Raw genomic sequence first — 13,780 nt, 5'->3', positions numbered from 1 at the left:
TCTGCGTATCGACCTTTCATGTTTTCGACCGTTTGTTTGGGTTCACTTTCTTCTCTAGTGGCGTATTAGCCTGTTAGCCACCACTGTTTGTTTGTATTGTTTCCTGGGCTCAGTCCGGTGTAAAATTGCCTGTCCGTGTGTTATTGTGACCTTCGGACTGTATCCTGCTTTTGGTAAAGCTATCCTGAACATGGTTTCTACTTCTGTGACTGAAAAAAAGAAAAGTCAAGAAGGATGGTGGGTTTAAGCGACAGGGGACGCACAGTATTCTCTTAGAGGAGACAAATAAACCTAGCTATATGGGGAATACGTATACGGACCACTTCATTGGCTAGCGAGCTAACCTAGGAATGTAATAGCAGATTTAATGGAACATAACAATGAAATATTAGTGCAGCTCTCTACGATTCTTTCGAAAGAAAACGCTTGTTGTATGTACATAGTGTCCACTGTGTCATCATTGAAGGCCAGCGGCGCCGAATACTCTCATATCGCATTTAATAAATGAAAAGTATGTATTTGTACATAATGACCTCATCAGTAGGCATTAGACTTTTTGTTTTATGACTCCTGATCTGTACTTAGGACCTGATTTACTAAAAGTTTGTTCAAACTAATTTACAGGGTCTATTGAGTATGGTGTTTGTATGGGGTTTTTTTTCCTCCCACATGAGTAAAATAGCACGTCCTGTTCATTTGCTTTGGTGAATAAGCAATTTGGGGCATTTTCAATACAAGTGTGCAAACACTAGAATGATGTGCATGCAAACAGATTAATTTTACTCCACGCTGTAATTTACTGCAGCCTAAAAAGTCACTCTGAGAATGCCAATTGTGTCTGAAATTTAGTACATCGGAATGGCATTTATTAAATCTGTGAGTGCTTGTTACTGCCATCCATCCATTTTCTATACCGCTTATCCTACTGGTAAACTTGGGGTCTATCGCAGGCAGTATGGGGCACAAGACGGGGTACACCCTGGATGTGGTGCCAATCCATCACAGACCCATTCGTACACTACGGACACTTTAGACATGCCAATCAGCCTGCCGTGCATGTCTTTGGACTGGGGGAGGAAGCCGGAGTACCTGGAGGAAACCCCACCACATGTGGGAATCAAACCCCTGACCCTGGAGGTGTGAGGCGAAGGTACTAACCACTAAGCTACCGTGCACCCCAGGGTTGGGGGTTTGAATCCCGCCTCCGCCTCCTCTGTGTGTGCGGAGTTTGAACGTTCTCCCTGTGATTTAGGGGTTTCCTCCGGGTACTCCGGTTTCCTCCCCCAGTCCAAAGACATGCATCGTAGGCTGATTGGCATGTCCAGATTATCCATAGTGTAAGTGTGTATGTGAGATTGTGCCCTGCGATAGGTTGGCACCCCATCCAGGACGTCCTCCACCTCGTGCCCCGAGTCCCCTGGGATAGACTCCAGGCTCCCTGTGACGCTGTGTAGGATAAGCGGTACGGAAAATGGATGGATGGATGGATGGAGATAGAAAGTGATATTCAAGTTTTAATCCAAAGGGGATTGAAAAGAGGACAGTGTCTCGCCTTGTGTCCCTCAAATCCAGCCTCATTTACAAATTAAATTGAATCAACATCATCTTCAGACAGGAAGCAGATAACGATAAAAAAAAAAAAGTCATCTTAGGCGATCTCGTAAAGTTAATCCATGGCAATTTTACCCAAACGCTGAATACAGAAAACTTGAAAACTAAAAGGAGGTCACAAAATTTCTCACGTGGCAAAACTTCAGCATTAAGGCATTAATATATGCATGTTCACTCACTCTCTCTCGTACACACATCAGAACACCACTGAATTTACATTTAAAGCATTAATTATGGGCGGTAAGGCCGCTTTAATGCCAGAGCTTTGATCATCGTAAGTGAAATGGTACTTCATTATTGCGGGAAGGCAGGACGTGATTAACACTGGCGTGGAGGAGGACTGAAGTGAGGCCTACCTGAGCCTCTCTTTGACACCACCTTCAGAGTCAACGTCACGGAGACGCCGGCGAGAAGAAGCAGCGCCGGGATTAAAGCTGTCATCTTCCCCTCCTCAGGCCTGCACGGCGAGAGAGAGAGAGAGAGAGAGAGAGAGAGAGAGAAAGAAAGAAAGAAAGAAGGGGGTGGGGGAAGTGAGGGCGAGAGACAGATTGGGTTACATATCAATCAGATAGCACATTTCCACCACCACACAGCACTGCGCTCAAAGACAAATCGGTTTCCCTAAAGGATTTCGGCAGAAAGTGGAATAGAGTTTTCAGCCGTGGAATACACCAGGTCTCAATCAGTGACATGTGAGACTGAGCATGCTCCACATAAGTGTGTAAGGTGTGTGTGTCTGTTACAGGGCATCTCCATTGTCGGTCTCCTTTCTGCCAGGTTCGTGACACCATTTAAACTTTCAAAAATAATTAAATAAAAAAAATGATACAAAATTCACTAAAACGCTTGTTTTTGTTTGTTTTTTTCCAACATAAACTTTTATGTCCTGTGCTCAAGGTCTCCAGTCATATTTATATCACGCAGCCTTTCCGACCCGAGAGTCACAAGGTGAAATAAAAGTATTGAGGAAACTATAACTGGTCTTTGTGCATACGAAACAGAAAGGTGATTTTTATTCGTGGTCACATTCCCTCCATCTGTACTGCCACCTGTGCTGTCATCACCAACATCCACAGCAAGGACTCCGTGTGACCATTTCCATAAATCTTATTCACTTGGCTATTAATGGAGATGAAGATAAGACCTGCTGGGAATTTTGGAATATATTTTACAATTGTACGTAGTCGAAAAGAAGTGACAGGGTCAATGAGACGGAACATTACCGAATAGTGGACAAAAAAAAAAAAAAAAAAAGCAGAGTTTTGTTCATGGACTGTACGTAGCTGCAAGAGAAAAGTTCTGAAACGATGCACGGATGTAAACCTCGGTGTCTTAAGCGATTAAACTCCGTTAGATTTGATCTCCACAATGTATATACTGAGTTTGAGTCTTGCATTAATTTTTTTTACATTGATCAGTTAATCATGCGGGAAAGTTGCAGAAAGCTTAATATACCCGGATTTACCTAAATTTAATTCAGACATCATGTAAATATTATTATTATTATTATTATTATTATTATTATTATTATTATTATTATTATTATTATTATTATTATTATTATTATTATTATACCAGGGGCGCATGGTGGCTTAGTGGTTAGTACGTTCACCTCACACCTCCAGGGTCGGGGGTTCGATTCCCACCGTGGCCCTGTGTGTGCGGCGTTTATGTTCTCCCCGTGCTGCGGGGGTTTCCTCCGGGTACTCCGGTTTCCTCCCCCAGTCCAAACACATGCATGGTAGGCTGATTGGCATGTCTAAAGTGTCCGTAGTGTATGAATGGGTGTGTGAGTGTGTATGTGATTGTGCCCTGCGATGTATTGGCACCCTGTCCAGGGTGTACCCCGCCTTGTGCCCGATACTCCCTGGGATAGTCTCCAGGTTTCCCCGTGACCCTGAAGGCAGGTTAAGCGGTATAGTAGATGGATGGATGGATGGATGGATTGTTCCAGAGTTTTCCACAGCAAACTGAAGCAATCAATGAACATCCTTAATACCACAAAATTTCTTCTCCGATCTGTGAAGAAATGATTTTGATCTTTGCCTGGACCATTGATTTTTCGGCTCAGAAAACCAAACAAGAAAGCGCTCTGCCTATGGCTAGCTTAAATAAATAAATAAATAAATAAATAAATAACATAAAAGGACCTGAGGCTTTAAATCTGGGCTTCCATTCATTATTTTGGGTTAGTACCCAGGGTACTTATAGTGGTAAATTGGATAGGACAAAGTCATTAGTGGGAATGAAGAAAGATGACCACACTGTGTATGGGACGGAGTGAGACTCGGGCGTGCGGTTCGCCGAGGCGACGTTATCGCACGTCACCGATACACAACAGCACAAGAAATCGTTCACCATCTTTTTATCAGTCATGCTTGCTAATTCATGCTGTCAGTACACACTTCTTGTACTTTATGTCCTCTATAGTTCTGAATCGATGAAATAATACTAAATGACATGGAAAAACGAGTGTGTGCATCTATACTATAATATAATATAATACTGTATAATATAATATCGTGTGGAATTTGGATTCAATCAGTGAATGCAGTGATTAAGGCTAATCTCAGCACTGTTTGTCAAATTAAGCACGATGAAACAATAACTAAAATAATCACTGAAATGAACCCGTTTCTTATCATCGTATAATCATATATCAATCGTATAAAATCACGCTGTACGGCTGCGTGTTTATTTGTAAGCCGTATCCGTCACGTCTGCGTGTTCGAGACACGTTTTAATCAGTAGCAAAGAGAATTATTCAGACGTGGACACTAATAGGATGGGTGCAGAGGGTTAAATGGTACTAAAGTGGAAATTATTAAATATCCTATTTAGCCACTCCAGTTGAACTGTGCTATTACTTCTTAAGTGCTGATTACTCTTCAGTCCTCACTAGATCCTGACACACTCACCGACTCGAAATCTACAGACAAGAAGACTGGCATACTGAATAAATACTCTGAATGAATCTAGAAGAAGATTGGTGTGCTCATTGTATAATAAAGCTGTAGAATGTGTGTGTGTGTGTGTGTGTGTGTGTGTGTTTGGGAGGGTGGGGGTTGGGGGGTATATTTCATTAAAGGAAACCAGAGAACCCAGAGGAAGCCCACGCAGATCTGGGGAGAACGTGTAAAACTCGGTAAGCGCAGTAAGCTGAGCTGGAACGAGGGACCCCGGAGCCGGGAGGAGGAAACATTACGGTCGAACCTCTTTAGCAGAACTGCTGTGTAAAAGAGTGCATTTTTCTTACTCATGATGTAGTGTGTGTAAATTTAAGACGGGATATATTACCGAGCTGTAGAATGATGAGGTTTTTACGATGTTCTCTCGGCTCCGGAGTGAAACTGTGTCAGATCGAGATGTGCATGAATTTGAGACCAATATGTTCCTCAATTACCAAAGAAATAAATTACGAGATCATTCGGCGTGCATATGTTTCAAAGAGAATCAAAGCACAGATTGTGTAGCAACTCTTAATGAGCACAGCTCTGAGCCCTTTATTGGATTTACACACTTCTCTCTCTCATATATATATATATATATATATATATATATATATATATATATATATATATATATATATATATATATATGATAAAAGCATCTGCTAGATGTATAAATGTAAATATATAAATATATAAATATATATAGATATATATATACACACACACACATCATACTGCGCAAAAGTTTTAGGTACCTATTTTTTTTTTTTTTTTTTTTTTTTTTAGTACAAACTTGGTCTAAGATTTTTTATTTTATGACGTCTACATTATTGAGTCAGTACAAAAACATTTTAAATTCCCAAACATTACCTTTCCAGCACGAAATTAAATGTCACAGAAAAATGTGTGTATGTCAGTAAAGAAAGCAGTGTATTAAGTGGTAAGAGACACTTTTCAGACAAAAAAACACAATAAAGGCTGTTGGGTTTCGCTGCAAAAATAAGACTTACAGCTACTGTGTGTGTATATATATATATATATATATATATATATATATATATGTATATACACACAGTAGCTGTGTTTATATATATATATATGTATATATATATATATATATATATATATATATATATATATATATATATATATATATGTATATACACACAGTAGCTGTAAGTCTTATTTTTGCAGCGAAACCCAACAGCCTTTATTGTGTTTTTTTGTCTGAAAAGTGTCTCTTACCACTTAATACACTGCTTTCTTTACTGACATACACACATTTTTCTGTGACATTTAATTTCGTGCTGGATATATATATATAACTGCATTAATTGTACCGGAGACTACTAATACATCTTTTTTAAATGGTCGTCAGACCAAATATCGAATTTGTTTCATTTATTACCGTTTACTGTTTTATAGCATTTTATTTAGTGTAGAAACATTTAATTGAATTATTTTTCAAAGCGTCTTTCCTCTACAGCTTTTCTTTGCAGTGCACAGTACTGTCCGCTATAGAAGGCTTTTTGATCTTTTGTTTAAATAATTCACAGAAATACTCTGCTGTCATGGATATCAAACAATTGCGAACACAACACAGGTTTATCAAAAAAAATATATATTTTTGTTAAATATAGGTGTGCAACAATTACTGGCACCCTTTTAGTCAATACTTTGTGCTACGTCGCTTTGCCAAGATAACAGCTCTGAGTCTTCTCCTATAACGCCTGATGAGGTTGGAGAATACATGGCGAGGGATCTGAGACCGTTCCTCCATACAGAATCTCTCCAGATCCTTCACATTTCGAGGTCCATGCTGGTGGACTCTCCTCTTCAGTTCACCCCACAGGTTTACTATGGGGTTCAGGTCAGGGGACTGGGAGGGTCATGGCAGGATCTTGATTTTGTGGTCAGTAAACCATTTTTGTGTTGGTTTTGATGATGTTTTGCATCATTGTCCTGCTGGAAGATCCAACCACGGCCCATTTGAAGCTTTCTGGCAGAGGCAGTCAGGATTTCATTTAATATCTGTTGATATTCGATAGAGTCCAGGATGTCATGTATCCTAACAAAATGTCCAGGTCCTCTGGCAGAAAAACAGCCCAAAACATTAAAGATCCACCACCATATTTAACCGTGGGCATGAGGTACTTTTCCATATGGCTACCTCCCTGTGTGCACCAAAACCACCTCTGGTCTTTATTACCAAAAAGCTCTATTTTGGTTTCATCTGACCATAGAACCCGATCCCATTTGAAGTTCCAGTAGTGTCTGGCAAACTGAAGACGCTCGAATTTGGTTTTGGATGAGAGTAGAGGCTTTTTTCTTGAAACCCTTCCAAACAGCTTGTGGTGATGTAGGTGACTTCAGATTGTAGTTTTAGAGATTTTCTGACCCCAAGACGCAAATAACTTCTACAATTCTCCAGCTGTGATCCTTGGAGATGTTTTATCCACTCGAACCGTCCTCTTCACAGTGTGTTGAGACGATATAGGCACACGTCCAATTCCAGGTTGATTCATAACATTTCCAGTTGACTGGAACTTCTTCATTATTGCCCTGATGGTGAAATGGGCATTTTCAATGCTTCTGCTATTTTCTTATAGCCACGCCCCATTTTGTGAAGCTCAACAACCTTTTGCCGCACACCACAGCTATATTCCTCGCTCTTACCCATTGTTATGAATGACTAAGGGAATTTGGTCTGTGTGTTACCTCATATTTATACCCCTGTGAAACAGGAAGTCACGGTTGAACAATTTCCCGTTCCTAGTCACCCAGGTGTGCTAAAAAAATAAATAAAGTAAAATATCACTGGGAATATACTTCACATATATTTTTTCTCGTATGAATTCGTAGAGATGACAATAATTGTTACACACCTATATTTAAAAAAGTTTAAATATATATATATATATATATATATATATATATATATATATATATATATATATATATATATAAACCTGTGTTGTGTTTGCAATTGTTTGATATCCATGAGAGCAGAGTATTTTTGTGATTTTTTTTTTTTAACCATAGATCAAAAGGTTAAACAATAAAGACACAGCCTTCTTTGCTCATATTTACGACGGGTGGTATCTACACTTATCTATCTTTCTCTCTCCAGCTAGACTCCAGGGAAAGAGGGACATATTTCAGGGACATATTGTCTTAAGTTTGCAACTACAAGCCTTTCCTTTTTGTTTTTCGAATCAGTTCAAATAATATGCTGAACACTGGTCACATTTATCTTCAAAAATCAAAGAATGGGCCAAAAAAAATTCACATGAACTATATTGAGTTATATCAAATTATAAAAGCATTATTAAAAAAAATAATAATAATAAAAAAAACAACAGTACAATATTTTGTTTTTAAATACATTTTAAAAAATGACCGGCACACGTCGAGTACTTAGTTTTGTGCCTGCTTTCTTTTTTCTTCTTTCTTTCTTTCCTGTATCCATTAATTAGCCTACAGCACCATTCAGCTGCTGGCAATGCGATCATTATAGTGTCAGGTATGAAAAATCCCTCTGCTTACCTTCAGTACTAATCATATCAACTAGCAAAAGAGTGAAGGCAAATTTTAGTCACTGATTCGATTTGTTTTAAAAGGACACTGAGAATTTTGAGGTTGCAAAAAGAACGATTTTCACGCCTGCAAAAAATCCATTAATTGTTCGGCTAGTTTACAGAAGAAAAAAAGCCTTATCTGGTGCAGCTTCCTCAGAGCTAAGCAAACACACATCTTCCAAAATCCTGAGCAAAGGACATCACACACACACACACACACACACACACACACACACACACACTGGCAAGCACAGCTGTGGCTGATTGATGTTGTGATTTTATGATTTGATCCAGTTTAAAGTCTCCACAGCCCCGAGCCTGACAGTGAACACATCTACCATGCTGTAGATAGAACTGTTCCTCCAGAAGAAAACTGCTGCATAATGAACTCGTTCTCTCTCTCCCTCTCTCTCTCACACTCTCTAACTCTCTCTCTATCACTCTCTCTCTCTCCCTCTCTCTCTCACACTCTCTAACTCTCTCTCTATCACTCTCTCTCTCTCCCTCTCTCTCTCACACTCTCTAACTCTCTCTCTATCACTCTCTCTCTCTCCCTCTCTCTCTCACACTCTCTAACTCTCTCTCTATCACTCTCTCTCTCTCCCTCTCTCTCTCACACTCTCTCTAACTCTCTCTCTATCACTCTCCCTCTCTCTCACTCTCTCTCTCCCTCTCTCTCTCTATCACTCTCTCCCTCTCTCTCACTCTCTCTCTCCCTCTCTCTCTCTCTCTATCACTCTCTCTCACTCTCTCACTCTCTCTCACTCTCTCTCTCTCTATCACTCTCTCTCACTCTCTCCCTCTCGCTCACTCTCTCTCTCCCTCTATCTCTCACACTCTCTCTCTCCCTCTATCTCTCACACTCTCTAACTCTCTCTCTCACTCTCTCACTCTCTCTCACTCTCACACTCTCTAACTCTCTCTCTCACTCTCTCACTCTCTCTCACTCTCACACTCTCTAACTCTCTCTCTCTCTCTCACACGCTCTCTCCCTCTCTCTCCCTCTCACACACTCTCTCTCCCTCTCTCTCACTCTCACACTCTCTAACTCTCTCTCTCCCTCTCTCCCACTCTCACTCTCACACTCTCTAACTCTCTCTCTCCCTCTCTCTCACTCTCTCACACGCTCTCTCCCTCTCTCTCACTCTCTCACACGCTCTCTCCCTCTCTCTCACTCTCTCACACGCTCTCTCCCTCTCTCTCACTCTCACACTCTCTAACTCTCTCTCTCCCTCTCTCCCACTCTCACACTCTCTCACACTCTCTCTCCCTCTCTCACACTCTCTAACTCTCTCTCATACTCTCTAACTCTCTCTCTCTCACAATCTCTAACTCTCTCTCTCTATCACTCTCTCTCACTCTCTCTCTCTCACTCTCTATCACTCTCTCTCCCTCTCTCTCACACTCTCTAACTCTCTTTCTCTATCACTCTCTTTCTCACACTCTCTAACTCTCTCTCACACACACTCTCTAATTCTCTCTCTCCCTCTCTCTCTCCCTCTATCTCTCACACTCTCTAACTCTCTCTCACACACACTCTCTAACTCTCTCTCTCCCTCTCTCTCACTCTCTCTCTCTCACTTTCTCTCTCTCTCTCTCTATCACTCTCTATCACTCAATCTCTCTCTCTCTATCTCTCTCTCTCTCTATCACTCTCTCTCTCTCTATCACTCTCTCACACTCTCACTCTCTCTCTCACTCTCTCTCTCAGTCTCTCACTCTCTCTCAGTCTCTCACTCTCTCTCAGTCTCTCTCTCTCTCTCTCTCTCACACACATACACACATACACACACACACACACAATTGTACAAAAAATAACAGGCTGAATCCTAAGGTAGAGACCATGGAGCAGCAGATATCATCCATACTGAGAATCTGTATGTCACTCCATGGGGATGAGAGATGAAGAGAGAGAGAGAGAGAGAGAGAGAGAGAGAGAGAGAGAGACATGGGGGTTAGGAAGAAGGTAATAAGAGACAGATAAAACACTATACAGTATATACAGGCTGTATACAGTCTTTTTATACAGAACTGAGCTACAGCAATAATAGAATATAAAATAGTCACATCATGATACACTATTTAGAGTAAATCATCAGGTGCAGCTGCTCCACTGTTCCTGTTGTAACGTGCAACTAATCGGCAGCTGAAATCTGGTTTTTTGTATCGATCATTTCAGTTTTTTTTTTATTGTTGCGGCCAAAAATCCTCAACTTTGCTGCGCTTTTAGTTTTGTGCTTTTTTTTTACGCGGAAAACTACTCGAATTAGCGGAAGTCGCACTCGCACGGAATTCCTTTGCACGCTCTTTCGCGGTGATGTTTGCTGCTGCCGGTAGACGAGACCTTTTAGCTGCACTCGCGTTCGACGCACGTGTCTCCAAGAGCGCTGTACGGTTAACGACGCCACCTGACGTCACGCGTTGCTTGATTTCGCGTTCATTTCGGCGGTCGCGAAATCGCTAAATCGTGAAGGGACTGATCTTCGGTAACCGTTTTATCCTTTATCCACTACTGTGCACAGGCCAGGAATACACCCTGAATGGAACGCTCGACCATAGCAGAGCATCACACACACAAACACCCACACACACACCCACACACACACACAGGAAAAGCATTTGAAACTCCACAATAACACCAAGCAGTGACACTAAACACTGCACCATTGTGCCATCTTTAGTTAGCAAAACAACATTGTATAATCCACATTTTGTATTGTGAAGATATCATCCACGCCCAGCAGAGAGGACGCCGGCATGAGAATCTTTTGGTGGCGTGTCTTTTATTTATTCTAGCAAGACCAGTTTGCTTTGCCAAGTAAATCTTCCACATATCAGCACTGCTCACAATGTAATTTGTGTGTGTGTGTGTGTGTGTGTGTGAGAGAGAGAGAGAGAGAAAGAGAATGAATTACAGACAGACTGAATTTTATATACCAGTCCTATACTCTACTGTTCAGTGTTTACTCCTTCTACTCAAACGCCTGGTTGAAGTCATTAGATAATTAGCGAGCTCATCGCGAGCAAACACAAGAGCATGCAGCTCAGTGCAGAGTGGGACTCAACACCGCTTCTCGCAAGTCTTCTCCTGGCAGACGTTTAACCTAGAGGAGATAAGTGAACCGATGTGTTGTACTTTAAATACTCATTAAAGCTCTTCATTTCCAAGGCGCAAAACCGTAGCTCCAAGAACACTGGGTGAAGCACAAAAGACCCATGATGTGAAGCTTCACTGGTGCAATCAGTGAAGCTTTTAAAGAACAAGCCGGCATTTTACCTCGTTTGAGAGGGAAACCATTTCCTAATCAAGGACAGGGCGAAACCATAGGAGCCATGATGTGCTGTGTTTCACTAGCTCTTATTTCTGGTTACTATCTAATCTTTCAGTGCTATGCTAGGTAGCTGAGTGGTTAAAGGATCTGGGTTACTGATCAGAAGGTCACAAGTTCAAAACCCCAGCATTGCCAAACTTGGGCTCTTGAGCAAGGCCCTTAATCCATCCATCCTCTATACCGCTTCTCCTTTTCAGGGTCTGGAGCCTATCCCAGGGAGCATCGGGCATAAGGCGGGGTACAATCGCAGGGCACACTCACGTACACATTCATACACTACGGACACTTTGGACACGTCAATCAGCCTACCATGCATGTCTTTGGACTGTGGGAGGAAACCAGAGTACCCAGAGGAAACCCCCGCAGCACGGGGAGAACATAAACTCCGCACACAGAGGGCCACGGTGGGAATCGAACCCCCGACCCTGGAGGTGTGTGCGGCGAACGTGCTAAACACTAAGCCACCGTGCGCCCTCAGATGTATAAATGAGTAAAAATATAAGTCGCTCTGCATGAGGCCGCCTGCCAAACGCCGTAAATCGAACGCCTTCGCTAGGAAATATATTTCCTTTTCTTTGACCGGAACACGATCACTTCCGCGTCACTTTCGTCGGTTCAATCCCGAACGTTCCCGCCTGCTCCCGGATATTTACAGCGTGTGTGCGCTATTCATTTTTCATGTTTGTCGCGTCCACAACCATTTCTGATCAAATCCATAGCATTTTTAAAAGTATAAGCGAATAATCATTCACGTAAGCCACGGTGACTTTCAACTCGAGAATCCTGGATACCAGTGCGAGAGGTCTTTTAAAACCCATGCACACAGTTTCAACAAGGTACGAGAATACTGCGAAAACACACGCAAGGTAACTAGGATCAAGGCCGTAAGCACTTCCTGAACATTGGGAGGGGACCAAAACATTTGGGGGAGGGGGGGGACACAAATTTAATGGTCCTTTTTGGTTCTCTATATAATAAAGGCCCAAATTTTTTATATATATATATTTATATATATATATATATATATATATATATATATATATACACACACACATACATAATGCACGAGCTTTATATTTAAGACCAAAATAACTACAGTAAGGTCAGAGTGTATTACAATACAAAAACAAGTTAGATTAGATGGTTTATTATATTTCAGGTTTACTCTCTCTCCCTCTCTCTCTCTCTCTCTCTACCCCCAGGCAGGCCTTTCATCTTATTATGCACAGATATAGTGAATAATGTGTTCCAAACAGTACAGCAGCCCAAATATGAATTATACAACTTCCACTGTGTATATACTCCTAACCTTTTACCTGTTCCTGTCAGCGTACCCTTTTTTTTTTTTCTTTTTTTTTCTCCTGCTGTCCCAAAGAAAAAATTAATATCATTCGATTGTCTTTTCATTATTGTCATAATGTTTCTGTAAAACGCCACGACTGGGTCAGCGAGCCAGACACAATTACTTACACACAATTATCTCTATCCTCACCCTCGAGTTGTTCCAAACCCGCGTGCTGTTTTCGGCGTAACACAAAAGGAGAATGCTGAAGAATGTTTCCACGGACAGAGAGGAACGCAGTCCATACGACACTAAGCTCTCGGAGTAGGCTACAGTTTTTATGGCGCCTTTATAGTGCATCTTTAAAGCTCGTGATCGCTATCTTCCGCCGTTTTGTGGAATAGAGCTGTAATAGAGTATAAAAGTGTGGGGAAATGAGTAAAGTAAATAATAGTTCGCCCTTGAAGTTTTTGAGCACAGGCCTGACAAGGACGTACAGACTAGTGTCAAAATACAACGGCTGCGGACACTTGAGGGGGTTTATTGTCCTGACGAGAGAATTAAAGGAATAACGAACTAGATTTGGATAATGTAATATCGTTTTATTTGAAATAAATGACTCCGTCCTAACCACAATCTAAAAAGACGCTCGAGTCAAATCCACACGTTTTACCGTGTTCTAGTTTAACCTTCTGCCTGATACACTGAAAACGTCTCCGTTAACGTTTCCCGTCTCGTCGCCTTGACGATAACGCGTTACGTCACGTGAATCACGTAAATGTCTGCATGTCTGGATATATTACTGTCGGTCGTTTAACGTTTTCACTCTAGCTACGTAGCTTACATCTTACCTCGCACTCTTTAGCCGTTAAAGCTGAAGCGTCGCGCGGCTTCTGTGAACAGAAAAGCCCCGCCCTCTATGATCTGATTGGCCATCTCAGACATTCTGACACTGACGAGTGCTGCTAGACCGCAAAGGCAGACCATCCTAAACAACTTTTTATTATTTTTTACAATTATTTTGAA

General features: G+C 41.4%; 1 protein-coding gene across 2 annotated transcripts in view; it reads right to left on the bottom strand.

Annotated features, from left to right (window-relative positions):
- The window catches only part of il1rapl1a (interleukin 1 receptor accessory protein-like 1a), a 124,203-nt gene that overhangs the window by 87,023 nt on the left and 23,400 nt on the right, over positions 1 to 13,780 (bottom strand). For both annotated transcript variants that reach the window (XM_053627634.1, XM_053627635.1), the window contains exon 2: positions 1,968 to 2,068. In XM_053627634.1, coding sequence (XP_053483609.1) covers positions 1,968 to 2,052 — 85 coding nt within the window. In that variant the 5' untranslated portion in view covers positions 2,053 to 2,068. The remainder of the gene's footprint in view (positions 1 to 1,967; positions 2,069 to 13,780) is intronic.

The sequence above is a fragment of the Ictalurus furcatus genome, chromosome 6 (assembly GCF_023375685.1).
Source record: "Ictalurus furcatus strain D&B chromosome 6, Billie_1.0, whole genome shotgun sequence".
Taxonomy (NCBI): Eukaryota; Metazoa; Chordata; class Actinopteri; order Siluriformes; family Ictaluridae; genus Ictalurus; species Ictalurus furcatus.
Note: the sequence above shows the minus strand (reverse complement) of the source record. Positions and strands in the feature narration are given on the sequence as shown.